At 35.9% G+C, this 27,673-nt stretch overlaps 3 protein-coding genes, 2 long non-coding RNA genes and 1 other non-coding gene across 10 annotated transcripts; 3 read left to right on the top strand and 3 right to left on the bottom strand.

Moving 5' to 3' along the window:
- Positions 1-375: 375 nt before the first annotated feature.
- On the top strand, positions 376-1,076 carry LOC123198487. The gene is made up of 2 exons (XR_006498038.1): positions 376-686; positions 782-1,076. It is a non-coding gene; the product is annotated as an uncharacterized LOC123198487 (long non-coding RNA).
- A 463-nt stretch (positions 1,077-1,539) lies between these two features.
- On the bottom strand, positions 1,540-1,654 carry LOC123199833. The gene has a single exon (XR_006498439.1). It is a non-coding gene; the product is annotated as a U5 spliceosomal RNA (small nuclear RNA).
- Positions 1,655-10,142: 8,488 nt separating this feature from the next.
- On the top strand, positions 10,143-11,359 carry LOC123199709. The gene has a single exon (XM_044614760.1). It carries the CDS (start codon positions 10,303-10,305, stop codon positions 11,029-11,031), a length of 729 nt encoding a protein of 242 aa, XP_044470695.1. The 5' UTR covers positions 10,143-10,302; the 3' UTR covers positions 11,032-11,359.
- A 139-nt stretch (positions 11,360-11,498) lies between these two features.
- On the bottom strand, positions 11,499-11,963 carry LOC123199710 (egg cell-secreted protein 1.4-like). The gene has a single exon (XM_044614761.1). The coding sequence runs from the start codon at positions 11,961-11,963 to the stop codon at positions 11,544-11,546; it is 420 nt and encodes a 139-aa protein (XP_044470696.1). The 3' UTR covers positions 11,499-11,543.
- A 905-nt stretch (positions 11,964-12,868) lies between these two features.
- On the bottom strand, positions 12,869-13,300 carry LOC123198931 (egg cell-secreted protein 1.3-like). The gene has a single exon (XM_044613737.1). It carries the CDS (start codon positions 13,298-13,300, stop codon positions 12,869-12,871), a length of 432 nt encoding a protein of 143 aa, XP_044469672.1.
- Positions 13,301-14,730: 1,430 nt separating this feature from the next.
- On the top strand, positions 14,731-26,271 carry LOC123199700. Of its 5 annotated transcripts, XR_006498403.1 has the most exons (6): positions 14,731-15,059; positions 15,188-15,285; positions 15,372-15,470; positions 16,471-16,578; positions 16,926-17,056; positions 25,939-26,271. It is a non-coding gene; the product is annotated as an uncharacterized LOC123199700 (long non-coding RNA). The 5 variants fall into 5 exon arrangements; XR_006498404.1 differs by lacking the exon at positions 25,939-26,271 and having other exon boundaries at positions 16,471-16,668; positions 16,926-23,934; XR_006498401.1 differs by lacking the exon at positions 25,939-26,271 and having other exon boundaries at positions 16,926-23,934.
- The last annotated feature ends 1,402 nt before the right edge of the window (positions 26,272-27,673 follow it).

Here is a 27,673-nt window from a genome sequence, read left to right on the forward strand (position 1 = left end):
AAAAAGTTTCCCCCTTGATTTGAACATGTGTCTCACTATGTGAGTTGGGTAAAAGATAAGAAGACCGGAGTGCTACATAAATTCTTGTTATGTTGCCTCTGAGGGGTAGTTCAAATATCAAAAGAGTAAAGTTTTAAATATGAGAATATGAGTTCAAGTTTTATGTCTCCGATAACATATTAAAATTAAATACTTGATTTATCTAATTAATTGTAAGATCATTATGTTTCGCTTTGTCTACAGTTTAACTCAATATCAATCTTTGATGATGTGAAAAAGGAGGGTAAAGCAGTGAATGTGATAAAGTTCAATGTGTGGGGACTAAATTTATTGAGCGGACAGCTGACCATTGAAGCTTCCTTCAAGATTGCATCAATCAGTTAAAACTCTATGAACTTCTTGTCTCTCTCTTTTGTTATTTCTTTCCTGTTGATGAGACTGCGATGAACTTTAACTCTATTTTATTCGAATTGCAGAGAGTTGACATAAATTACAGCTCAACGATTACTCCTGATCAGGTACGCTAAGCTTAGATTTTGTTTATTGCAGCTCTGTATATTGGATGTTCTAACTAAGCATATGTTGAATGTAATTCTTTCTGGAAAACAATGGTTGATTAACATACTTGGGAAAAACTATGATATTCTGCTTGGCATCTTCCATTTGGACGGTTGGCTAGAGATCTCGTATCCTTTACCATCGCTGTTCTTTTCATTGTCATGATTTAGCTTCACATCAAAGGCAGAATGTGCTTGTTGTAGTCCTTGATTTAGTGCCATAGATACCTGAGATTTGGGTGAGACGACAACGGCTATATCTTAGAGATCGGAAGAAAGCATAGCAGAGTGATGAATTTTCTGCTATCAATATCCCAGTAAAATTTTACTTTTCTTTTTTTTTTTTTATGAAATTCTGTTGGAAATATTTTCAAGTGATACAAACAGAGAATTTTATATGGCGCATATGACATAGCACCGACTGCTTTGTACTTTGTAATTAAACAAAAGCTGTTAGATCGTCTGTCTATTAGAGATGGCGACAGATTGGATAAAGGTTAAATATCTTAATTTTTATCTTTGTTTTTGCATAAAAATCTTTTTTCATCTTTATCTTATCTCTAATACAAAGATGATAGAGAATCTCTTAGATAAGGATCGAATATCTTAATCTTTGTTCTTGTTTTCATATAGAAATCTTTCTTCATCCCTACCTTGTCTCTTATACAAAGATGGCAGAAAATCTCCCCACAAGAAATAAACCCATACTTTTGCCTCTCCATCTCCACTATATATTTATAATAATTTAATAAATTTAAAGATGATTGAATGTATAGGGATTTTAAAAAATATGTAAACGAGTAGATGAATCAAAAAATAGACAAGTCAAAGATGTCTTCACCCCTGAGGATTTTAGCCAGCCCTGGAATCCCCTCCCCACACAAACAAAAGACCCAAATTTGAATTTTAGCCGAATTTGAAGGGAATTTGTATGTCTATACAGCTCATTTCCTACAGGCAGATCTCTTTTAAGAACTGAATCTTGGTATTCGGAAATGCCCCTCCAAAACTAAGCGTATGCTACTGTTTGTGACAAGCACACGGTATTTTTTAGTCAGAGGCGAAAGAATAGTTCGCTCTGTGCTCTCCGTACAGCTAGTTCAGTTTCAAACATTTGCTTTAATAAGGAAGCGGTCACTGCTGCTTATCTCTTTGACCAGTATGGGACTTCTCTGCACAGCCTACTTAATTTAATGTGTATTTTTCCCGTTCAAAACGCCATAAATAGCAATTAAGTAAGAAAAAAGCCAAATCACTATATCCCACCCAAACTATGCTGAAATGTCAAAATTTTTTCTGTTAATTTTGAAAATCTCATTTACCCAACTACGATCGTTTAAATCTATTAATTTTAAAGTTAAAATCATCATTTTATATTTAATATTAAAAATAAACTTAAATATGATTTCATTTTCCCCCTAAATTTAAAAAACTAACTTTTCTCCCCTAAACCAAGTTTGAAAAAATCACATTGTTCCCCTAGGGTTTAGTTTCAAAATCCGTTCACTTTCTCCGGTGTCATCGTCGGCTGTCTCTCCCTCCCAACAAAAGATGAGATCTTTGTTGCCTGGGAAGACGATTTCTCTTTCCAGACGACGTCTCTCGATGTCGGATGGGTTGGGATGAAGTTGAGGTAGGCTGTCGGAGAAAGGGAAACCGTCGAGAGGGAGAGACGACCGGCGATGGCACCAGAGAAAGTGAACGGATTTTGAAACTAAATCCTAGGGGGGCAATGTAATTTTTTCAAACTTAGTTTAGGGGAGAAAAGTTAGTTTTTAAACTTTTAGGGGAAAAAATGAGATTAAATTTTTAAGGGTTAGGGTTCCGTTAAATTTAATCAATCATGGGTGGGTAAATGGTATTTTCAAAGTTAACGGGGAGAACTAGTACAATCAACATACTTTGGGTGGGAAATAGTTCTTTGGCCTAACACATATATTATCATAAGGGCGCTGCTTAATATGAATTTCAATGTCTGGTGATGACACTAGATGTCTTGCTTAGTCAACCTATACAAACACACACAAAGGAAAACACAAAACAAATATCAAATAATGGATATACAGGAACACCTAACCTTTTTATTAGCTCACAAAAAGATTACAAAATGGCCCACGGCAGGGAGTTCCACACTCTGCAACTGCCTTTCACGACCTCAATTTATAGGCATCAGATATGGCTGACATCCCCGACCATTACGCAATACCCTAGGGCACTAAATACATAGTGGGACATGTGTCTTTCATGGAATTGAGCCACCTACCATGAAGAATTGGTCAGTCACGTTTTGCTGCCCACAATCTCAGCTTGGTGCGCACTTCTTGGTGTCTTGGGTGTTTTCTTGTGCAAGGTTTTGAAGAAACCCACGTTATTTGACTTAATTCATGTCTTAGGAGTTAGTTTGAGGCTTAAAATTAATATTTTTGGGCCTCCAAGTCGTCCAAAAGCCGAAAGCCCGCAAGTGTCTTTTTGCCTGCTCGGCCTAGCACCCATTAGCTTGCTTGGCGCGCACCCATCTGCATGCTACGTGGGACCTGCACGCTCTGTCTGAATGACCCGTGCTCCTTATCCGCTCAATTCCCTTTTGGGCCTATTTTTCAGCCCATGTCTGAAAAAAGAATGCCCATAATATTTTTAACAATAAAATTATGTGTATCTATTTTAGATATACAAATATATACATATTTATATGTATCATCATATAATTAGGTAATTTTGAATTAAGAATAAAACAATAACCAATCATATGATGACACATATGAGTGTGTATATATTTGTGTACCCAAAATAAATACACATAGTATTACTCTATTTTTAATGATTCTTAAGTCTCTTACGCCGATCTAGAAGTGCTGCTTTCGACAGTGCATGTGCCCTCGCGCACCAGAGCCTATATGCTTGTGCACCTGTCTTGTGAGAGTCAATGCACGTTATCCACTCATGCCTCTTTCGGCTCAATTGCATGCCGACAGTCATCTCACCTGTATACATATTAGTATTTACAGTCAATATATACGAATATGTCATACCCCGTCCCAGGCATGGTTCTGCCTTGGCTCATGCCACCGCACGCACAAGCCCGTGTCTTGGTCAAGAGCTATTGACACATACCCACCTACTAGGACTGAAATTGATTTGAAAAGTTAGTCACATTTTTAGTTAATAATTTTATGAAATCAATTTGGAAATTTAATTATGGGAAATTATATTACATGAACAAAATTAAAGGGGTCTAAACAAAATTATCTAAAACAATCAGGTTTAAGCAAACATGTCCTTTTTTATGAAATATTCAAACTGCCCCTATATATAAACTAAGGATTTTAATTATTTTTTGCTTAATTTTTCCACGGTTTCACTGTGCAAATTCAAAGAATTTTTCCTTTCCCACGGTCGTTTCATAGGCGAAGGGATTTTCATCGATTTTCATGTTTTTCGATGATAAAAAATAGCAAAAAATGTTAGTACATCTTCCCTACTGTTGTTTGAATGAATTTATTGTTAAGATTATTAAGATTTGAGAGAGATTTTGCTGTTTAAAATTCTAGGATTCCGATTTTGAATAATGCATAAAATGTTTTGATTTTTGGTTGTTTTGATTGAATTTCTTGAGGGGTTTTGTGTTATAGGATATGTACATTTAATTTGTGTTCAAATTAGAGGTAGAAACAACGATTTTTGCATCGAAAAAGGGATTAGAATAGCCGGTGCTCCTGTCTATGGGAACAGTGGATCCCACGGTCAGGACGAATTCTCCTACGATCATGAGAGGTTGACTGTGGGTTAGGGGGTGAAGTAGCTTTTTCAAAACATTAGGGAGCTGGGGGAGAGCGGTTAATCTACGGGGGGTATTTGTGAAATTTGCCATGAGACAGTGGGCTAATGTCATGAAAACCGTGGGTTGGGGGGAAATTTACTGTTTTTAAACTGCAAGAGCGCTAAGAGATTAGAAAATTGTTGAGGAGACAAGGGATAAATATTAGACTTATTTGTACTATAAATTTTTTGAGGGGGTAAATTGATATTTTTCATATCTAGGGTTTCTCAACGTGTAATCTTCAAATTTTATATCCGTTTTTTCTATTTTAGGGTTTTTCGATATATAGTTTTTGAATTTGACATTCAATTTTTTGATTTTTGTGCTTTTTTGGTATATTTTATGATGTAATGATGAAATTTCAACTCGATATTTTAATTTTTTTGTTTATAGGATATATCGATTTGTATTTTTGAATTTCTCAATTTCACTGTTTTAGGATATATTTACTTATATTTTTCAGATTTCCGAACGATTTTTCGATTGGTGACATTTTAACGTATTTCAACTTATAAAATTCGAATTTTAGTTCTCTTTTTTTTTATTTTCGCCGTTTTAGAATAAATCGACTTGTATTTTTTAGATTTTTTAACGATTTTTTTATTGTTAACATTCTAAGGTATTTCAATGTATAGCATTCGAATTTCAGTTTTATTTTTTCAATTTCCACCTTTTTATGATAGATTGATTCGTATTTTTCATATTTTCAAACGATTTTTCGATTGTTGACATTGAAAGATATTTTAACGTATAGAATTCAAATTTCAGTTCCATATAGAACAAATATGGAAATTCAATTATTTTTATGTTATAATTTTATGAAATCAATTTAGATCTTTATGTAGTAATCTCATAAAATCGGTTTGAAAATTCAATTAATTTTTTTACGTAATAATCGCATGAAATCAATTTGGGAATTCAATAGGTAATAACTTCAGAAAATCTAACTGGAAATTCATGTAATTTATAAGGTACTAATTTCATTAAATAAACTTGGAAATTCAATTGATTTTTAGGTGAAATCGATTTGAGGATTAATTTATTTTTTAGATAATAATTTTATGAAATTAATTTGAAATTTTATTTTTTAGATTATAATTTATTTTTTTAATATATAAATACATACACACATGATATGTCCTTACGTGATTAGATATTATTTTATCTTTAATTTAAAATTATCATCAAATTTGTATCTATTTGTATATACAAAATATATACATATAATTTTATTAATAATATATATAGATATACTTTTCGATTTTAAGTATCATGAATTGATATGGTAAAACACTGAAAGAGTAAGACTAAATATAATTCTTAAAATTGAAAGATTATATTATATTTTTATTCAATAACAAGACACTCATTTAAGAGTTGCAATTGATGAACAAGGAGAAAATTAACACTCAGGTATCTTAACACTGCATGCAGTGGATATCTTTTTAGTTACTTGAGGGGTAACATAATGTTTGAAAGTTGGGCTTTTCATGTACACACAATAGCATTGTATCTGACTCTTCACCATGCTGCAACAAGCCTCTGTCGGTTGAGCCGACGATATAACTGCAGGCTTGCATGGCATCAACTCCAACATATTGCAATCCTCACCGGACATGACATAGACCTCCTTAGAAGCCATCATCAACACCATCAACATGGCCACCATCGTGACGAAATCACCACATACCCTCTTCATTTTTCTTGATTTGCTGACGATATTGTGATCTATATGGAGAAGTGGGAGACAGCTTAGCCAAGCCAGAATTTATAGATGGATTGAGATGGTGGTATCCATATAACTCCTGTGAGCCCGCCAACAGATTTAGGCTTTCAAAAAGGTATCTTTTGTTGGGTTTATACATGGAAAAAGTGATGGTCAATCAGCAGTGGTTAAATAAAGGAACTTTGGATTTTTTATGGTGGTGAAATATATAGTAGGTAATTTGTATTAATTGGTGTCCTTCATGTAATCTGCCAACAAATTTTACGTAGTACTTAAAAGGCATCTTTGTTGGATTTAGTCATGACGTAGACGCGGTGACAAGCTAGGCCGTGCTTAATTTGCCGTGCTAAGGCCCAATAAAAGGTGAGTTTAGACATAAGCCGAAAAACTTTTTACCACCCAAGGTTTAGTCCATTCTCAAATATATATACATGAGATTTTAAAAACTTAAATACTCACTCATAAATTATTAAACCTAACTAAAATTATTAGTTATAAGAGATATAATTGTTATTTTATCACTAAATCCTAAAACCTTAAAAACTTATATCATTTTCCCCTGATTTGAAAACTTAACATTTTTCCCCCCAAAGATTAAGTTTTAAAAAATTCACTTTTTTCCAAGAGTTTTTCTTTTTTATCTAGCAACTAGAAGTCGTTCCTATCATCGGTCAGCCTTCCCACCATCTTCTCTTGCCATTGTTGGCCTTCCCTTTATACCGGTTTCGTTAGACAAGGATGAACTATCTTCGTTCGATAAAGAGCTTCGTTCTGCTAATGTATCAACATCAGACAAATTTTCTAATGTTAATATGTCGATTGACTAAAAATAAATCGTGTTCATCTCTTCTCAAATGAAGACAGTTCATCTTCGTCCGATAAAATTGGTACGAGAAAAAGGTCAATGATGGGAGGAAAAGAAGGTGGGAAGGCTAACTGACGGCAATAATGGCTTTTGATTGCCAAAGGAAGAAGAAAAACCCTTGGGGAAAAATAAATTTTTCAAAATATATATTAGTTTTTCAAACCAATAAGGAAACATGATATAAGTTTTTATGGTTTTAGGTTTAGTGATAAAATAACAATTTTATCTCTTATAATTAATCATTTTGGTTAGGTTTAATAGTCTATAAATGAGTGTTTGAACTTTTAAAATTTTACAAATGTGTATTTGAAAATGGGTTAAACCTTAAATTGGGAATTAGTCTTTAGGCCTTTTGATATGCCCCTATCTCAAAGCTAAAGCATGGGCCACAACTCAAAGCCTTACGGGCTGTGTTTCTATGGGCTTTTTGACGGAATGATCTACCTAAATTAAATTTTTTATTTTTTTAAAAGTTATTAATTTTAATGAAATTTAAAATAACGAAGATTATACCTTTGAAATTTATAAAAAGGCTATAATTTATAGCGGAATAGAACCATGGTTTAATGATTAAAAAAATTAAGCCAATAAATAAAAAAATGAACTCAGATGTATTACAATTTACGAGTATCATACAATTTAAATTTCCTCTTTATTTAATTAAATTCTTGAAATTTTCAAATATATTTTCGATAACACGATTTTGTAGTTTGAAATTTGTTATCAACTAATATTTCATGCACATAATATTTTTTGAATTATCCAGGATACATCCATTTGCACTAAAAAGATGATTGTGAGGTTGTAATAGACAATAAAGATATTAGTAAATCATGTGTCATGAGGAAAAATACTCCACCAAGAATATCAAAAATATTACTTTTATTCATACTTTTAGATGAATATTCAATATTTATATAATTTTTAAATTCACTAAAATTAGAGTTTGAATTCATTGATTATTTACCTTTCATGATGTTAGATCACACATGTTATTTATCTTTAGATGAACATAAACTTAATCATAGTATATATATATATATATATATATATATATATATATATATATATATATATATATATATATATATATATATATATATATATATGTATGTATGTATGTATTTTACTTCGTATACTCAATACTTTTCAAGTAAAGGTTCCGTACCATGTTCTATTATTGTCACTATATTTTTTCCAATAAATTCTAACAAAATTTTTTACTAATAATATTTTGGCCCTATGATCTGGTGCAATAGATATAACCAACGATAAAGGTCTATCTTTCCAATTTTTTTTTTAATTTTTTATTCCATTGATTTTGCAACAGATACAAAATTTCATGATATCTATATTTTTTTTAAATAAAATTAATAACCCATATACAATATAAAACTAAATAAGTTGTAGAATAATAAATTCCAAAAATATTAATCAGTAGAAATTTTTTAAATGTTCTAAGGTATTCAATAAAGCAAATCCGATTCGTTGATCATGCTTATTAAAAAGTATAGATTTTTTTGAATCTTCCGGGTGCATAAAAACACATTAGAAATACTTACAAGTTATGATTTTTAATAATTGAACTTTAAAGTTGACAATAGTCTCGACAAAGAACATATGGTACTATGTATTTAATTAAAATTATTTAATCACGTAATAATATATTATATTAATATCAATTTGTGTATTACATATTGTTTTATTATTTTTATAATGTGGTATTGACCTTGCCTCATAATTATTTTCAAAGGTTGAGTCGTAAACCATCTTTTTTTGTAATACTACAATTAATCAATCATAAGCTAAAATCTACTAAATAGATTAAAATTGTTGGTTGATTTTATTATGTATATAGTTTAGTTTGATAGGATTTATTTGTTATTCTATCGCTACTATTGTTAGAGTAAGTGTCCTAGAACATATTATTTATATAATTAGATGTTATTTTATCTTTAATTTTAAATTATTCAATCATATGATAACATATTATTATATATGCATAAAATTATATATATTATTTATGTACACAAAACACTACTCAGATTCTATAAGTCAATATGCGAGTTTGAAGAGGACTGGCCACCAACTGAGATTCTCTTATTTGAGAAAAGGATATTTATAATTATTAAATCAAATTCAATAGGAAAAAAAAAATGCTTTCGAGGGACGAGATATATTTCATTTCAAAATTATTTATTTTTTAATAATTATCCTATTACAACAATTATTTTGCTGAGTTCCTATTTATATTTCAGTTAGTGAGTCACTGAGAGAGGAAATTTAGTGATGATGGAGAAAGAATTGTTGTCTTTGTGAAATTCTTCTGAAGGCATCACTGGAAGTTGCCGGTGAAGTTGATAGAGAAACTAGGGAGCGAGTAAAGGCTTGTGATCCCATGAGTGACCAGTGAAGATAAAGGTTTTATGTTCAACATAATGGATCCAAACAATCTAAACTTGAGGAAGAAAATTCTTCTTGAAGAGGTGAAGCTTCAGAGACTAATCAATATGAGTTCAGAAGAAAAGGCAAGTAGTGCAAGACAATGTGAGACAAAAAAGATTAATGATAAAGCAACATATGAGGGAACTAATGGCTGGGGAAACACATAAGAAAAGAAACCTGATCTAAGTAAAATGGTTAGAATCTTTGTGTTGATGATGGCATTAAAAGAATTATGAGTAGGGATGATCAAATTGGGTTTTTAGCCAATTATTTTTTGAACAGAGAAAGAATTTTTTGATAAAAATAAAAACGAAGATGGTTAAAATTTTTATAATTAAATAATAAAAAAATAAATATATTTTTAACTTGTGTTTATCTTGATCTGTTCTCTTCTTAGTTAAGTTTTTTTTTAATATATCTTCTAAGTTTTTAAATATTAAATTATTTTTAAAATTTTAAAGTATTATAAATATATTTTAGTAATTAATAAATATTTTTTTATTAAAAATAAAGAAAGGGAACGAGAAGAATTGAGAATTTTTTCCTATCTATAGAAGATAAAGATTCACCATTATTCCTGTATTAAGCACAGGATATAGACGTGAAAGATTTGTCTTACGAAAACGTGGATGGGAATTAAGGTATTAGTCCTGGCCCCCATTGCCATCCCTGTTGATGAGGTGTACAAAAAAATTTATTTGTTTTTAGTTAATAATACATAACAAATTGTTAATTCTAACTGAAACAACCGGATATTGTCAACCAGATTAATCTAACGGCTGAAACTCCATCTAATAATCACACGCGCACATATAAACACCGACTTCTGATCAGATTTTTTCACAGCCCAACTAACTCAAAAGAACTCCCGCCAAATTCAACAAAACAAACAATGGCAAATCTCTCACCTGTTCTCCTGCTCATCACACTTTTGCTTCTCCCTTCAATCACCACCGCACATCTCACCAGCCACGAACTCTCTCACGCAATTTCCGCTCTCCGATCCCACGGCTACACACTTTTCACAAACGCCATCACCGCATTCGATCTGCAGAATCGCCTCGTCTCCTCTCGGAATTTCACTTTCACCCTCTTCTCTCCGCCGGACTCTCTCATCTCCGCTCTCGATCTCTCCTCCCGCTCCCTCCTCTACCACGTGTCGCCTCTTAAACTCGCCACGTCGCATCTCCGAAAGTTGAGCTCCAGCGGAGCCTCCTATGTCGACACACTCCTTCCTAGACGTCGAATTGTCATCGGAAACACTCAGGTTGTTCTGAACGACACTGTCTTGGATTCTGTTACGGTTGACGGAGTGATGCTTAAAGTTCCGGATCTTTTCGTCGGCTCAGGTGTAGCGGTGCATGGACTCGACGGGATTCTTGTTTCTGGATTCGATTCCGAGGATGATGAAGAGGATTACGCTGGTGATCATCTCCTACAGGTTGTGTCGCCGCCGGCGAGTTGCTCTAACCAAGAGATTCCGACTCCATCAGTACCGATGATAAAAGTGAAACATGTCTCGAGTTCAAACAATCGAAGGAATCCAAGAGGATCTCACCGTGATAGCGGTAAAACTGGTCATGGAAAGTTTTCGAAGTTCAATAATCAGTTTGGTCTATGATTTTCTCAGTTTAATTGGTGTTTGTTTTCTAAGAAAATAGAACGACAAAATAAGAGAAAGCTCAGGATTCTTTCTCAGTTTACTTGCTTATTTCCTCAGGAACCAAACAGAGAAGTTGTAGAGAATGAAAGGGCTCAGATGTAATGCATAACAGAAATTCTCAGTTGTAAATGAGCTTCATCGTGTTTCTAATTGATTAGTTCTGTTAGCTTCCTGAGAAAGTAAAAGAAAATGTTCTTGTGTTTTTTCTCAGGAACCAGACAGAGAATTTGTAGAGCATGTGCTTGTTTTAGATGTATTTCACAACCAAAAGTTTAAACGAGCTTCATCAGTAATTGCACATTCTGTCTGTTTCCCGAGAAAGTCCCAGAAAAAACATCAATAAAAGAAAGTTCAGCAATTCTCTTCCTATCTTTTCTCGTATAATTTTTCAGTAACCAAACAGAACGAAAATCTTATTTCATACATATAAGGATCAGTACAAATTCATTAAGATATTCCAAACAAGACCCTTAATTTGAAGCCGGCGAGGCTGCAGCGACAGGCGAAGGAGCAATTCCGGGGACAAGAGAAGAAGGCTCAGCATCACAGTAGCCTCTGAGAATGTCACCTTCCTCAGCAGTGTAGCCAAGGGAAGCAAGCATGACGTTGGCAGGCCAGCAATTACGCGTGATGACGCCAATGGCTAGGCAGCATTCTGGGCCAATACTCGCCTGCCCAGTGAGGAAGTAGCTGGCAATCTCATTCGTGCACGATTTCAACTCCCAAAGTGCATTGAAGCACTCAACTAGACCTCCGCTGGTGATAGGGGCAGCCTCAACCCTCGCCGTAAGGTTGAAGCCTGGCTTGACGGGGAGATCCCTGGCTGCAGTGGAATATGTCATGAGGCATGAGAGGGCCAAAAGAGGAAGAAGTAAATCTTTCGGATGCATTTTGAAAGTGTTTGTGTGTTTTATGGAAGTGTTTGCGGAAATGACAGAGAGAACTTGAAGAAAAGATGAAACTTGTGGAAGGTTTTATAGGATTTGAGGAGAAGGTGATGAGTTTTGGGAGGCCAAAGGCTGCATGATTATGAAGCAATTAAGCATTTAATCATGCTTATTTGAAACTGATTACCCTTTAATGCAATTGAATTTGCTCATTCCTTAACAGGAAGTTACGAAAATAAAGCCCTTTGTTTCCACCTTAATTATTTCATAATTGTGACTTCAATTCTCCCACAAATCATTCAGAATCTTCATATAAATGAATGGAACTTAGCTTTATAGTATAAATTCATGTTTTTAGAAATCAGGCTTACAACATATTCTTTCTTCATCATGAGGTTTTAATCAAACACTTGTAATCCGCAAGTTAATGTTATGATCAGTTTTTTTTATTTTTAAATAAATTTTCAGGTTTTTAGCAATATTTTTGTTTTTGCCTTTCTTTGTTCTATCTAATGTAAGAGTGACGGTTTACGTAGCTAATCATTTCTTGTAATCGTAAGGTAATTATCTTAGAAAGTGATCAATTGAGGTCCTGAGCTAGCCGCTGCTGCTGGTGCTGTGTTCATGGAATTTCATCAGAATATACAATGTTACTGTGAGGAAGGCTTCAAGTTCAATTAAGGGTCCTGATTGTATCCTTTTGGTGCTTGATGAATTGTTTAGTTCTTTAAGCAACATTATGCAAGTCATAAAATTACAATAAGCTGTAAAAATGCCCACAGGATTCTGATTTAAAGATATGAGACAAATGGTGGCTTTATTAACACTTGAATGGGGAAACATTACAAGTAAACGATCATGAATGACAAAACAAAGATAAAACTTTGAAACTCCATGCCACCGCGACTCTACACCAAAACCTGAGGCTGATTGATCATCGAAGAAGCATCAGCATCAGCATCAGCAACAGGAGGAGCTGCTCCAGGTGCAGGAGGTGCATCACAGTACTCTGCCAGTAAGTTCCCTTCCTCGGCTGTGAAACCAAGAGAAATGAGCATGCCTGGCCAGCAATTCCGGGTGATGATATCCACGGCATTGCAGCAATCCCCACCAAGACTCGCCTCACCATTGAGGAAAAACAAAATAATCTCGTTCGTGCAAGACTTCAGCTCAAAAAATGCATGCCAACACTCAGTTAGGCCTCTGCTGGCCACCAGCCTCTCCGCAAGATTGTAACCAGGCTTAATGTGGAGGTTATTGTAATCGTTTCTCACTGCAGTTGAAGTTGCCAATGCCATTGTTATCAGGGCTAAAACGAGAAGCACATTCTTGAAAGCCATTGTGATTCTGTCAAATGTTTGATGTACGCCAGTGAGAGATCATAGCGAGGCTATTTATAAGACAAAATGGAGTTTTGGGGGAAGATGATGAGATTTTTGAACAGTTATGTAACTGTTAGGAAATAGACAATTAATTAGTGGCTTCCCTTATTTATGCAGTCAAATTACAAGTTGAACTCCAAGTATCCCGTCACTTGGGATAAACGGGTGGAAGGCTAACCGGTGAGGGTGAGGGGGCAGCACCCATTCCAAAGGTTTTAAGGTGAAGGTGAATCAAAATTTAACGAGGTTTATTTGTATTTAAGTTGTTCTAAATTCTTACATATTCTAAACTCTAAATTAAATATTCACTTACATAATAATATATTATTATTAATAGATAAATTAATTTTACAAAAAAAAAAAATGCTTATGGGAAGATGAACCTACCCTCCATAGAAGTAATCCCTTTTATCATTTTCCTGTTTCCCTTGTTAGGTTATATATATTTAATTTTAAATAATTAAATAAATAAATAATTATTTTAAATTAAAAATAAATAATATATGCTATTATGATAGTATATTATTTTTAGGATATTAATTAAAATAGATACAAAAGTTTTCATCTAAATCTTATTAGACAAATTTTGAATAATTTTACTTTTTTAAACAAATTTAAATTTGTTTTTAATAATACCTCTTTTTGCTAATTACATCAAATTTGATACATTTTTTATGAGAATTTTTCCTTCCGAAGCATACTCTATATTTGATAAGTTATGATCTGAATATTCAAAAACTTATTCGAAAACAGATCAATTTTTGGTGTAATACAAATTAAAATGAAAAGGTGATCATAAATGTGAAGAATGGGTGCAAGTGCGAGCAGGTGTGTCCGTGCAAGTGCGTGTAGGTACGTGCGAGTGCACGAAAAATGTGAGTGTACACTAAGCGTGTATGGGTACGCAATATTATATATATATATATATATATATATATATATATATATATATATATATATATATATATATATATTTTCGGACCACACACGTATTTTTCGTGCACTCGCACTCATTCTTCGTATTTATGTTTATCTTTTCGTTCTGATCTGTATTACACTAAAAATTGATCTATTTCCAAATAAATTTTTGAAGCTTCAGATCATAATTTACCAAACGTTGAGCATACTTCGAAAGGAAAAGTTGTCAAAAAAAACTCTATCAAAACTGATGTAATTAACAGAGAGGGGTATTATTGAAAACAAAATTAAATTTATTTAGAAAAATAAAATCACTCAAAGTTTGCCTAAAAAAGTTTAGAGAAAACCTTTCGTGCCTATTTTAATTAATATCTCATTATTTGCCTACAAATTAAGTATTGAAAAGTCGTAATTCTACATTAATAAAATTATATATATATATATTTAAAATTATTTATATGTGACAATGAACCAGTCTCACCCTTTAGATGCTTCAACAATTCAACCCGACCCGTCAGCATTTACTGTAATTTCGTATCTGCTCGAAATTCTTTATCCTCCAGTTCAAATTTTGACCTTCGTTTCCACTAGGACTTTGCTTCTTCCGAATTTGAACACGATTGTACTCTTAAAACTGCGGCAATTATTGTTTTAGCAGCTCGGTTCAATAGAGATGGCAATTATTGTTTGAGCTGCGGCGAAGACCGTACCATCCGCCTATGGAAAGTTCCGGCAACTGTTTTACTGGAATCTGTCAACTGGTCTTGTTATTCGAAAGTTCCGTGGCCATGATACCGAGGTTTGTTTTAAGTATTTAATATTCATATTTTTTATGAGAATTTGTTTTATGAGCAAGCGCCGAAAGCACTTTCAAACACAGAGATTGTATTGCACTGATTATTTTCTTTCTCTTGCAAATGAATGCAGTTAAATTTAATGAGTATGCATCTGTCGTTGTATCAGCAGGCTATGATCGTTCATTGCGGGCATGTGATAGCAGACCACATAGCACTGGGCCTATTCAGGTTGCAGAAATTTCCAAATGGATGCAATTTTTAGTTTAAATGATATGTACACCGACTTATTGTTATAGAATTTATTTGATTTGCAGATTATTGCACAGGGTAATGTCTGTTTGTATGACAAAAACTGAAGTTATTGTTGGAAGTGTTGATGGAACTCTGCACACATTTGACAGCCGTATTGGTAGGTATGTTGAATTTTATAGAAGAATTTGTGAACTCACTTGTTCATTTATTTTAATGGCTTTTTTTCAATGCATGTGAAAACCCTTTCTTAATAACAGTTAGATGCTTTTTTTTATAATATTTTCTTTCTTTAAACATATAGGGAATTTTCTGATAACTTGGGGCAACATGTCAATTGTATCTCAATGTCAAATGATGACAACTGAGTATTGGTCAGTTGCTTAGATTCTACTGAACTTCAGTCTGATATCTTGTTAAACCTTAGTTTGGAATTACCTAGTAGAAATCAGTGAAGGAGCGAACTTTAAAGGTTTCTAACAAAAATGGTGGAGAAATAAAGCCCTTCCAATCACACTATAAGTTACATGCACAATAATTAAACACTGTAGAAATTAGACAACAATGTGGTTGTAGTTTAGTGGTAAGAATTCCACATTGTGGCCCTGGAGACCTGGGCTCTGATCCCAGCAGCAACACTTGTGTGTTCCGACCTTAGCTCAGTTGGTAGAGCGGAGGACTAGTGGGCTCAACCCTTTAGCCATCCTAAGGTCGCTGGTTCAAATCTGGCGGGTCGGATCCTTTATCCCTAATTCTATATGATACAAATTCATCATTAATTTATAATTATACCTTTTAGTCATCCTATCAATTAAATGCATTTTAGATGGATTTTATATTGACTAGACAATTTTTTATCAATTGTTGTTTAGACAATGAGTATACTATATTTTCTTTTTCAATAGTTTTTCATGTATGCACATTACACTTCAAACGTGACACTTCTGTCACTATCATATTGGCCTGTTGCTTAGATTTCACTTTACGTCCCTTGGACAGATATGTTCATAGAGTTGCATAAGGGCTCATATATAATTCTTTCATTTAATTTGTTAACCCCCACTTGTTCATTTACTTGAATGGGTTTTTCCTATGCATATGAAAACCCTTTCTTCATTCCAGTTAGATTCTTTTTCTAATTATATTATCTTGCATAACATATAGAGAATTACCTGATAACTTGGGGCAACCTGTCACCTGTATCTCAATGACAAATGATGGTAACTGCATATAGGCCAGATGCTTAGATTCTACCTTATGTCTCCTGTACAGGTATGTTCGTTCAGTTGCTTAAGGACTTTCTGAATACTTATCTGGAATTGCCTGTCATTTTTACAAGAATATAAAAGCCATATTTGCAAGGTTAGCATGCAGATGTCTTAGTTTTGGCTTCTCACTTGGGCTCATACATGATTCTTTCATTTAATTTTTAACATAGTTTAGGTGCAATTTTCAGATAATTGTGTTAGCAGTACTTGTATTTTTATAGTTGTTTTAATTGTCAAGCTATCTCATAGCTGTGTGCCTTAATCCAGTTGATATTAAATTTCATAACAGCTTTTTGATTTTACTCCTACTCGCTCATGAGTTGACTTAATCTCTGGTGTTGTTTGCATCAGTCTTTCAAACAAATTATTGTCTTACCAACTCTGATGCTCATGTAACTGGTGGATCTGAAGATGGGTATATATTCTTCTGGGATCTGGTAGATGCTTCTGTCGTATCAATATTCCAAGCTCATTCTTTAGTGGTAAATCTTTCTTCCCTTTTAATTCTTGTAATTTGGTATCAATAAGTCTGGAGCCATGCCCCCTCAGTCTGAGTTTCTGCTAGGTCTGTAATGCATAATTTAAGGAAAGAAGTCGGATACCCCTTATGTCAAATTATAAAATACATTTTTATGGTTTAAGAGATTTCCAGACATTGCCTGTGCATTCTTTTCTCAAGATTCTAAGTTCATTAGAATTTAAGTGTCAGGCTATTAATGAATAACACTTCTTAGGCGGAATCTTTTGTGAACTTCTGTCTGATATCTTGTTAAACCTAAATTTGGAGTTTCCTAGTAGAATTCAGTGAAAAAGGGAACTTTATAGGTTTCTCAAATAAATGGTAAAAATATAAAGCCGTTCCAATTACACTACAGGTTACATGTACAATAATTAAACATTGAAGCAATGAGGCATCAAAGTGCCTATAGTTTAGAGGTAAGAATTCCACATTGTGGCTGTGGAGACCTGGGCTTGAATCCCAGCAGCCACATTTGTGTGTTCCGACCTTAGCTCAGTTGGTAGAGCGGAGGATTGTAGTGGGCTGGAACCTTTAGCCATCCTTAGGTCACTGGTTCGAATCTGGCATTTCCCTTTTTCATTTGATACAAATTCATCATTAATTAACAATTATACCATTTAATTATTGTATCAAAAACCAAAATGCATTTTAGAAGGATTTTATATGGAGTAGACAATTTTATTATCAATTATTGTTTAGACTATGGAGTATACCATATTTTTTTTTTCAATAGATTTTCATCTACAACGTGAGACTTCCAACTAGGGATGACAATGGGGAGGGGAGGGGCGGGGACGGGATATCAATTCCCGTATCCGTCCCGTCCCATCCTGTCCCCGTCCCCGTTATGGGGATAACAAAGAAACCCCGTCTCCTCCCCATCTCTATCTCGTCCTCGTGGAGAAAAATCTCCTCCCTATCCCCGACCCGTCCCCGCGGGGAAAAATCCCCTCCCCATACCCGCAAATATAAATTTTAATTCCTTTATGTTGCATACCTGTTCAGGCCAAGGTTTCTCCTGCTCCAGTTTCAATTCCTCTTGGCAAAATAAATGGAAGAAATGGAACCTGCAATATTCATGGCCTCAGCTGGCAGCATTCATTCTGTATAATTTGTACTCAATCAAATAAAATAGATTCAATCCAGTCAATAGAAATTGCAATCCATCCCATTCATTCATTCATCAAGGCAAATGTTTACACCAAATGCTTCACAACTAAACTCAGAGCAATGAGACAGAGCAATAAAACTAAAAGGAAATGAACTTGAACAAAGTAAATAGACACTGCTAATTCTGGAATTTGAGAGCCAGACCCCTCTTTCTTCTTAAACAAACTTCAGTACATCATTCTTATAAAAACCAAGCTGCCTTCTCCTTTTTCTGCTGCCCTATAAAAGCATGAGTTTTCCTTAACCGAATTCTGCCTTCTGCCCACTCATAGGCTGCCAAGTGGTCTCAACTGAATGGCCAGGCTCATTCTGTTCCAGATCAGCTTCTGTAATTCCCAGATTACCCTCCATCATGTTAATCCTTGATTCTTCAGTTGAGAGTTTCATCCTTTCTTCTGAATCTGGGTCTGTTTCCTCTATTCTCTTTTTGGGCCTGCGGAAATAAACTTTGGTAATTAGGCCTCTATCAATACCCCCCCTACGGAGACGCACCTTGTCCTTAAGGTGAAATTCGAGAAAGCGATCCCGTAGGGCGATGTAATCCTCCCAAGAGTTCTCACAGTCCGAAATAGAGTGCCATTTGATGAGGACTTGTAGGTGACCAGTTTTTGAATAACGAGTATCCAATAAAGCTTCCGACTGTAATTGCAATTCCAAGTCCCCCGAAAGGCAGCCAGACAGAGGTTGTGGCTGTATAGCAACCCCTAGGACCCTTTTTAACTGTGACACATGGAAAACCGGATGGATTTTACTCGTGGAAGGTAAAGCAAGACGGTAGGCAACCGAACCAATCTTTTCAATGATGACATAAGGACCATAAAAACGAAGGCTCAATTTTTCATTGAGCTTCTTAGCAAGAGTCTTGAAACGATAAGGCTGAATTTTAAGGAATACTTGCTCACCAACTTCAAAGTGGAGCTCACGACGTTTCAAATCGGCTTGACGTTTCATCCTATCTTGGGCTTTATGGAGCTGCTGTTTCAACTCAAGCAGAATGGCATCTCTTTGCTATAGAAAAGCGCCAACCTCATCAATTTTGGAGGCTTCGGAACCCCACCGAAAGAGCGTCGGGGGGTCTCTCCCATATAAAGCCTTAAAAGGAGTCATTCCAAGAGAACTATGGAAGGTGGTATTATACCAATACTCCGCCCAAGTGATCCATTTAGCCCAATCCTTTGGTTGTTGAGAACAAAAGTATCGAAGATATGTTTCAAGGCCACGGTTGACAATTTCAGTTTGACCGTCAAATTGTGGATGATATGCACTGCTAAACTTGAGGTTAGTACCCACGGAACGAAAGAGCTCCCCCCAGAATTGACTCATAAATAGGTGATCGCGATCCGACACGATCGAACGAGGGTAACCATGAAGCCTAACTATCTCTTTACCAAATAAGGCAGCCACCTCTTTGGCCATATAAGGGTGGGAAAGCACTAGGAAATGGCTATATTTGGTCAATCGGTCCACTACCACCAAAATGGTATCACCCTTTTTTGTTCTTGGAAGACCCCCAATGAAGTCCATAGATATGTCCTCCCAAACTTTATCAGGGATTGGAAGAGGTTGTAAGAGGCCTGCAGGGCTCATGGCTTGATACTTATTCCTTTGGCAAGTTTCATAGTGGGCTACAAAGTCTCTAATACATTTTTTCATCCCAATCCAATAAAAAACTGCTGCTATTTTCTTGTAAGTACGGAAAAACCCTGAATGGCCGCCGAAAGGTGAAGAATGAAATTCACGAAGCAAGGCTGGAAGAAAGGTAGAAGATGAAAGCAACACTAACCTATTTTTATAAAAGAGAGTCTCATTTCTCAAGAAGAATTTGGTGTGGCTGGAAGGGTCTTTCAGTAAATCTTGGATGATTCGTTTATATTGGTCGTTAGAGCGGACTTTCTGATCAAGCACTGCACCCTCCATCCAGTGGCCGGCTGAGATAGAAGCTAGAGTAAGAGATGCTGCAGGAAGTCTGGATAGAGCATCAGCCACCTTATTCTCCAGGCCAGGTCTGTATTAAATCTCAAAGTCAAAGCCCAAAAGTTTCATTACCCAGCGTTGTTGATCTCCATTAATAATAGTTTGTTCCATCAAGTGCTTCAAACTTTTCTGATCAGTTCAAACAATAAAATGCCGTCCCAACAAATAATGACGCCACTTTTGCAAGGCCATCACAATTGCCATCAACTCTCGTTCATAGACGGACTTCACTTGATTTCTAGGGGAGAGGGCCTGACTCATAAAGGAAATGGGTCTGCCCTTCTGCATAAGGACAGCTCCAATGCCTGTGGAAGAAGCGTCCATCTCGACCAGAAAAAACTGATTAAAATCTGGCATGGCAAGGACTGGAACAGTAGTCATTGCAGTTTTCAGTCTCTCAAATGCAGCAGTGGATTTATCACCCCAATGGAAAGAATTCTTTTTCAAAAGTTGTGTCAATGGAGCTGCAATTTGTCCATAATGGCGCACGAAGCGGCGATAATACCCTGTAAGGCCCAAGAATCCCCGTAGCTGACTAATGTCTCGTGGTTGCGGTCAATCAAGCATACAATGAATTTTTTGGGGATCGACAGCCACTCCGTCAGCTGAAATAATGTGACCCAAATATTCCAAGCGAGAGACCCCAAAAGAACATTTTTTCTGGTTTAAAAGAAACTGATAATCTGAAAGCAACTGGAGGGCTAAACTCAAATGATCCAAGTGAGCAGTTAAATTTCTACTGTAAATTAAAATATCATCAAAGAAAACAAGGATGAACTGCCGTAAATGGGCCCTAAAGACTTCATTCATTAGGGCCTGAAATGTGGCAGGGGCATTGGACAGCCCAAAGGGCATTACTAGAAATTGATAATGGCCGTTATGAGTCCGAAAGGCTGTTTTCTCAACATCCGAATCAATAATTCTGATTTGGTGGTATCCAGATTTCAGGTCAAGTTTAGTAAAGATGGTAGCACCAGATAACTCATCCAACAACTCATCAATAACAAGGATAGGAAACTTATCTGAAACTGTAATTTTGTTGAGGGTGCGATAGTCAACGCAGAAACGTCATCCACCGTCTTTCTTTTGGACCAGAAGAACAGGACTGGAAAACGGGCTGTGGCTTGGTTGGATAATTCCAGCGTGAAGCATTTCCCTGATTTGGCGGTCAATTTCATTCTTCTGGTGGTGAGGATAGCGATACGGCCTAACATTCGACGGTGCGACTCCATCAAACAAACGAATGGCATGATCATGTGTCCGGCGTGGCGATAACCCGATGGGCTTCTCAAATAAATGCTGAAAATTTACCAAAATTCGCTGAACTGCTTCTAGAGACTCTTCTGAAATAGTTTATGAGGCAGCCAACTGAATCCAATAGCAATGGGTACCCATTTTAAGAGATTTCGAAACTGCCTTATGAGAAGTTTCTTGGGTGACTAATGAAGGATCCCCTTGAAGTGTAATTTTCCGCCCTTTCCAGTGAAAAATCATAGTGAGGTTCTACCAATTATTTTTAATAACGCCCAAGGTTGTCAGTCAATCCACGCCAAGAATGACATCAACGTTGCCCAATGGAAAGAAAAAGTATTCATGAATAAATTGCATCTCTGGTAACAGTAGCTCAACCCTTGGACACTTCTCTCCGTCGGAGACCGTACTGCCATTTTCGATGACCACCTGGAAGGTTGCTAGTGAGCATGGAAACTGTAATTGGTTGACCAATTGTTGAGAAATGAAGTTGTGGGAGGCACCAGAGTCCACCAGAATGACGACAAAGGAATTGTGAATCTTGCCCAAAAACTTCAGTGTTTTGGGGGTACTGATACCAGCAACAGAGTGACAGGAAAGCTCCATTTTCTCACCGTGTCTGAGCTTGAGTTGGTTGTCTTCTTTCGGAATTTTCGTTGTGTCCTGTTCATCTTCATCGTAGAGCATCAAACGGAGTTGTTTGAAGGGGCACTGATGGTTGGGTTCGAATTTGCCTGCACACTTGAAGCACAAGCCTTGAGCTATGCGGGTCTGGATTTCAGATTGAGAGAGTTAGGGGTACTCTGGTCTGGAAGCTAGGTTAGGGCGTCGGTTGAAGGAGTGGAGCTTAGTAGAAGAAGAAAGCGGTGGCGGATTTGGAGTGGTCGAGTGGCAGCGTTCATCAACCAGTGGAGGAAGTGGTGGAGCGCTGGAAGGAAACACTGTCACCGGAGAGGAATTTAGGGCTGAAATATTAGAGGAGTGTGAATGCGAAAAAGACGAGCGTGAGGGTGGGAAATTATGGTCGGAGTCGGGTCGCTGGAATGGGTATGGGTCAGGCTGATGGGCGGGCTTATGGGTTGAGTTGGAATGGATGGGTTGTGTTGGAGCAGTTTGGGTGGATGAATGATATTGTGGGCTGGTAAGGCTCAAAGGTGATGCGGTGGGAAAAGAGTTTAGGTTGGTGTGGTTAGTAGTTGGGCTGGTGAGGGAATGTTGCGTTTGGCTGTATAATGGGCTTGGGTTGGGTTAGGTTGGGTGTTGGGGGTGGATACAGAGTGATTGGGGTGTGTATTTGGATATGGGCTTCCGCCTCTTACAAGGGCTTGGGCTGCCCCAGTTGGATCCGAGTTCCATTTCGACCTGTGCACAACCCAATCTCGTTCTTCTATATCTGCCGCCAGCTGCATCAAGATGAAAAGGTCCACCGGTGCCTGGAGACGTAGCTCGGCCTGTATTCGGTGTTTCAGACAGGCGGTGAAAGCTCTTAGCACCCACTCTGCTGGTGCCGATAGAAGCATTGCCACCAGTTGCTTGAAACGAGCCCTATACTCAGCCACCGTTCCCGTTTGCCTGTGTAATATGATTTGTTCATGCGGCGTCCGGTGTTGGGACGAACCAAACCGAAGGAGTAGCTCCTCCTTCAACTCTCTCCACTCCCGGAATGGCCGCCAAAGCTCCCTAAACTGAAACCAACTCAACGCCTCTCCTTCCAAGCAAAATATCACTGCCGCCAAATGTTCTCGTTTGTCCATGTCGTTCATTTTGAAATAGCACTCGACCTTGGCTGCCCACCCCCATGAGTCCACTCCACTGAACAGAGGTATTTCCAATTTACGGTGATACTGGTCACGACGATTCGTCGTCTCGGTAACAGCATAACATGGTGGTCGCTAATTTCTGGACGATTCTCCAAACACTACACCGTTGTTGTGATGGTATGGAGGTTGTTGTGGTGGGGGTATCGGCTGTTGAAACCCCAGGTTCCCTCCATTTGGTATCCTCTCCGGGGAATACGGCGATGGTTCTTGGATGACGGTGGGTGATATTGTCACTGTTTCACTCTCCTTACCCTTCATATCTTTAAGCAATAACTGTCTTATCTCATGTAAGTTTTCGTCCAGTTTATCGAATCGGGAAGCTATGTGTTGTTCAGCTTTCATGAATTTGTCATACGTGATGGCTACTTTCTCCATTAGGTTCTTAAGGTTTTCTTCTAAATCTTTCACTCTCCCTTCCATTCTGGTTTTTACCATAACCCAGCACCAACGGCTCTGATACCAAGTTTGTTGCGCCCCTGTTCAAGCCAAGGTTTCTCCTGCTCCAGTTTCAATTCCTCTTAGCAAAATAAATGGAAGAAATGGAACCTGCAATATTCATGGCCTCAGCAGGCAGCATTCATTCTGTATAATTTGTACTCAATCAAATAAAATAGATTCAATCCAGTCAATAGAAATTGCAATCCATCCCATTCATTCATTCATTAAAGGCAAATGTTTACACCAAATGCTTCACAACTAAACTCAGAGCAATGAGACAGAGCAATAAAACTAAAAGGAAATGAACTTGAACAAAGTAAATAGACACTGCTAATTCTGGAATTTGAGAGCTAGACCCCTCCTTCTTCTTAAACAAACTTCAGTATATCATTCTCATAAAAACCAAGCTGCCTTCTCCTTTTTCTGCTGTCCTATAAAAGCATGAGTTTTTCTTAACCGAATTCTGCCTTCTGCCCACTCATAGGTTGCCAAGTGGTCTCAACTGAATGGCCAGACTTATTTTGTTCCAGATCAGCTTCTGTAATTCCCAGATTGCCCTCCATCATGTTAATCCTTGATTCTTTAGCTGAGAGTTTCATCCTTTCTTCTGAATCTGGGTCTGCTTCCTCTATTCTCTTCTTGGACCTGCGGAAATAAACTTTGGTAATTAGGCCTCTATCACTTTATGTATTTCAATAAATAAAATTAATCATATTCTCCCAAAATATCACTTGCTATAAGAGCTACAAAATATTCATTGTTATTTTAGTTCAAATACAAAGTTTTCATAAAATCTAACAATATGCAATAATCAATCTCTTCATTAGTAACTCTTCATGTATGTGATTTAGGGTAATTTTATAATAACATTAAATTTAACATTTTTCATTCACTTCAATTGATTTTATTAAGTTTGTAATTTGTTTTTTTTGTATGTAAAACCTGGTGAATTGACTAAGTTTTGAAGTTGAAATAAAATTAATTTAGTGCATTTACATTTTATGATAATGAGATTCTAGGGTTTTTTTAATATATTAGATTAATGGTTCAGAAATTAGTAAAAACTGATAATTGATAATTCAAAAATTAGTAAAATTAAAGTTATAGTTTTAATAAATCATAATGCAAAAATTTCTAGAACTTAACAGTTTAAAAATTATTATATTAATATATTAGATTTCTAGAACTTAATAGTTTAGAAATTATTATATTAATATATTAGATTTATGGGATGGGATGGGATGGGATGGGATGGGGTGGGGCGGGGCAGGGTGGGGTCGGTCGGGCGGGGCGGGGTGGGGTCGGTGGGGCAGGGCGAGGCAGGGACATATGTATCCCCGTCCCCGACCCGTCCCTTATTATGGGGATTTTTTTCATCCCCATCCCCGCCCCTTTCCCAGTTTTTATCAGGAAATCCCCTCTCCGTTAGGGTCGAGGCCCCTAAAGTTGGGTTCAAATTGCCATCAGAAGTTCCAACCAATCATATGTGATACTTGTGTTTCAATTATTCAAATGTGACACTTCCGTTGCTGCCGTATTGACCAGTTGCTTAGATTTTACTTTACATCCGCTGGACAGAGATGTTCATAGAGTTGCTTGAAGGCTCATATATGATTATTTCATTTTATTTGTGAACCCACTTGTTCATTTATTCTAATGGGTTTTTCCTATGCATGTGAAAACCCTTTCTTAACTCCAGTTAGATTCTTTTTCTAATTACATTTTCTTGCGTAAAACTTACTGAGAATTATCTGATAACTTGTGGCAACCCCTCAATCATATCTCAATGTCAAATGATGGCAACTGCATATTGACCAGTTGCTTAGATTCTACTTTATGTCTCCTGGACAGGTATGTTCAAAGAGTTGCTTGAAGACTTACTGAATACTTATCTGAATTTCTCTGTCATTTTTACAAGAATATTAAGGTCTTATTTGCAAGGTTAGCTTGCAGATGCCTTAGTTTGGGCTTCTGACAGGGGCTCATACATGATTCTTTCATTTATTTTTTAACATAATTTAGTTACAATTTTTCATATAATTGTTTTAGCAATACTTGCATTTTATACTTCTTTTGTCAAGCTATCTCATAGCTGTGCGCTTTAAGCCAGTTGATATTGTATTTCATATCAGCTTTTTGATTTAACTCTTGATTGCTCGTGAGTTGCCTTAATCTCTGTGGTGTGCATCAGTGTTTCAAAACAGACTGTTGTCTTACCAACTCTGATATCCATGTAACTGGTGGATCTGAAGATGGGTATACATACTTACATATGGTTATTGGTAGATGCTTCTGTTGTATCAACATTCCAAGCTCATTCTTTAGTGGTAAATCTTTCTTCCCTTTTAATTCTTGTAATTTGGTATCAAGAAGTCCAGAGCCATGCCCCCTCTTTCTGAGTTTCTGCAGCTCTATAAAGTATAATTCAAGGAAAGAAGTCAATACCCCTTATGTCAAATTTTAATATACATTTATATTGTTCAATAGATTTCCATTAACTGCCTCTGCTTTTTTTTTCTTTTAAAGATTCTTAAGTTCATTAGAACTTAAATGTCAGGCTATCAATGAATAACAGTTATTTAGCAGAATCTTGTTTGAATTGTAGTATAGGAATGTGAAATATCTTGTTAGCCCTTAGTTTGGAGTTACCTAGTAGAAGTGAGTGAAGAAGGGAACTTTCTGACATAAATGGTAAAGAAATAAAGCCTTCCTATTACACTATAAGTTACAAGCTCAATGTTTAAACATTGAAGATATGAGCCAATGAAATGGCAGTAGTATAGTGGTAAAAATTCCACGTTTCAATAATACTTTATATAATCTGTAGGATATATCATATAATTGAGAAATTCTGAATTAAAATAAAGTAAATATTATCATCAGTTAAATGCATTATCCTTCAAAAATGCATTTTAGAAGGATTTTATCATGGTGTAGACAATTTTATTATTTGTCATCACTTATTGTTTAGACAATGGAGTATACTATATTTTCTTTTTCAATAATACTTCATATAAATGGTAGGATATGTCATCTGATTGAGAAATTTTGAGTTAAAATAAGCATGATCACCCATTAAATACATAAACCCCTAAATAATTTGAGAACAGAGAATGGGGAGAGAAGATGTTTTGAAATAGAGAAGAAGCAGAAAAAATTATGATTGTCATAGTCTAGGTCCAGATTGCACATATAGAGCGTTACAAATCCAACATTTACAATCACACCTTGATTAAGGACAAAGTCGCCTTATGTTATGGCTACGACTACTCTCATCCGCAATATCCAGTACCTAGTGTCTTCACAAGATCAAAAAGCTCTGAAATGCTATGTATTGAAAACAAAGTGCTCCAATCTCGTCTTCTTGGAATTGGTTTCATCTCATGGACTCCTTGCTAAATGGTCGTTTGCCTATCTCGACACTCTACCTTATAAATTGAAGATGATAGTTTTGTTATTAAGCTGGGGAATATTAATTGTATAGATGGAATGTGGTATGATCAAGTGTTGGGAGTGAGATTAACAACAAAAAAACTATCCTTTTCTTCTCTTTCTAGTCTTTCTCTTCGAAAATGCTTTTGTTTACTCTTCCCTTGTACATTTTTGGATGAATATTTCTCCTGCTACCGAAATGGATCCCACAAATGCCAAACCATTTTCCTGCTCATTTCATTGTTGGTACAAATATGAGTTTCCCACTATGATTAAAATTTATTAAGACCAAAGATTGTTTTGGCAATCTCAAAGGTTAGTAAAAATGGTAAAGTTACAAGGTTATACAAGAAGAGGCATGGGCTCAAATTGCATTGATTTTATTAGTGAAATTATGGTTGTAAATCTAGTTATTGTATCTTAGACTTTATTTGTCCGACCAAATTAGATAGAATTCTATTGGTTATCAAACCAAAAAAAAGATTGATTCGGCC

The sequence above is a fragment of the Mangifera indica genome, chromosome 16 (assembly GCF_011075055.1).
Source record: "Mangifera indica cultivar Alphonso chromosome 16, CATAS_Mindica_2.1, whole genome shotgun sequence".
NCBI classification, from domain to species: domain Eukaryota; kingdom Viridiplantae; phylum Streptophyta; class Magnoliopsida; order Sapindales; family Anacardiaceae; genus Mangifera; species Mangifera indica.

Coding starts and splice junctions, on each gene's coding strand:
- LOC123199709 (XM_044614760.1), top strand. CDS start 10,303: ATGGCAAATCTCTCACCTGTTCTCCTGCTCATCACACTTTTGCTTCTC.
- LOC123199710 (XM_044614761.1), bottom strand. CDS start 11,963: ATGCATCCGAAAGATTTACTTCTTCCTCTTTTGGCCCTCTCATGCCTC.
- LOC123198931 (XM_044613737.1), bottom strand. CDS start 13,300: ATGGCTTTCAAGAATGTGCTTCTCGTTTTAGCCCTGATAACAATGGCA.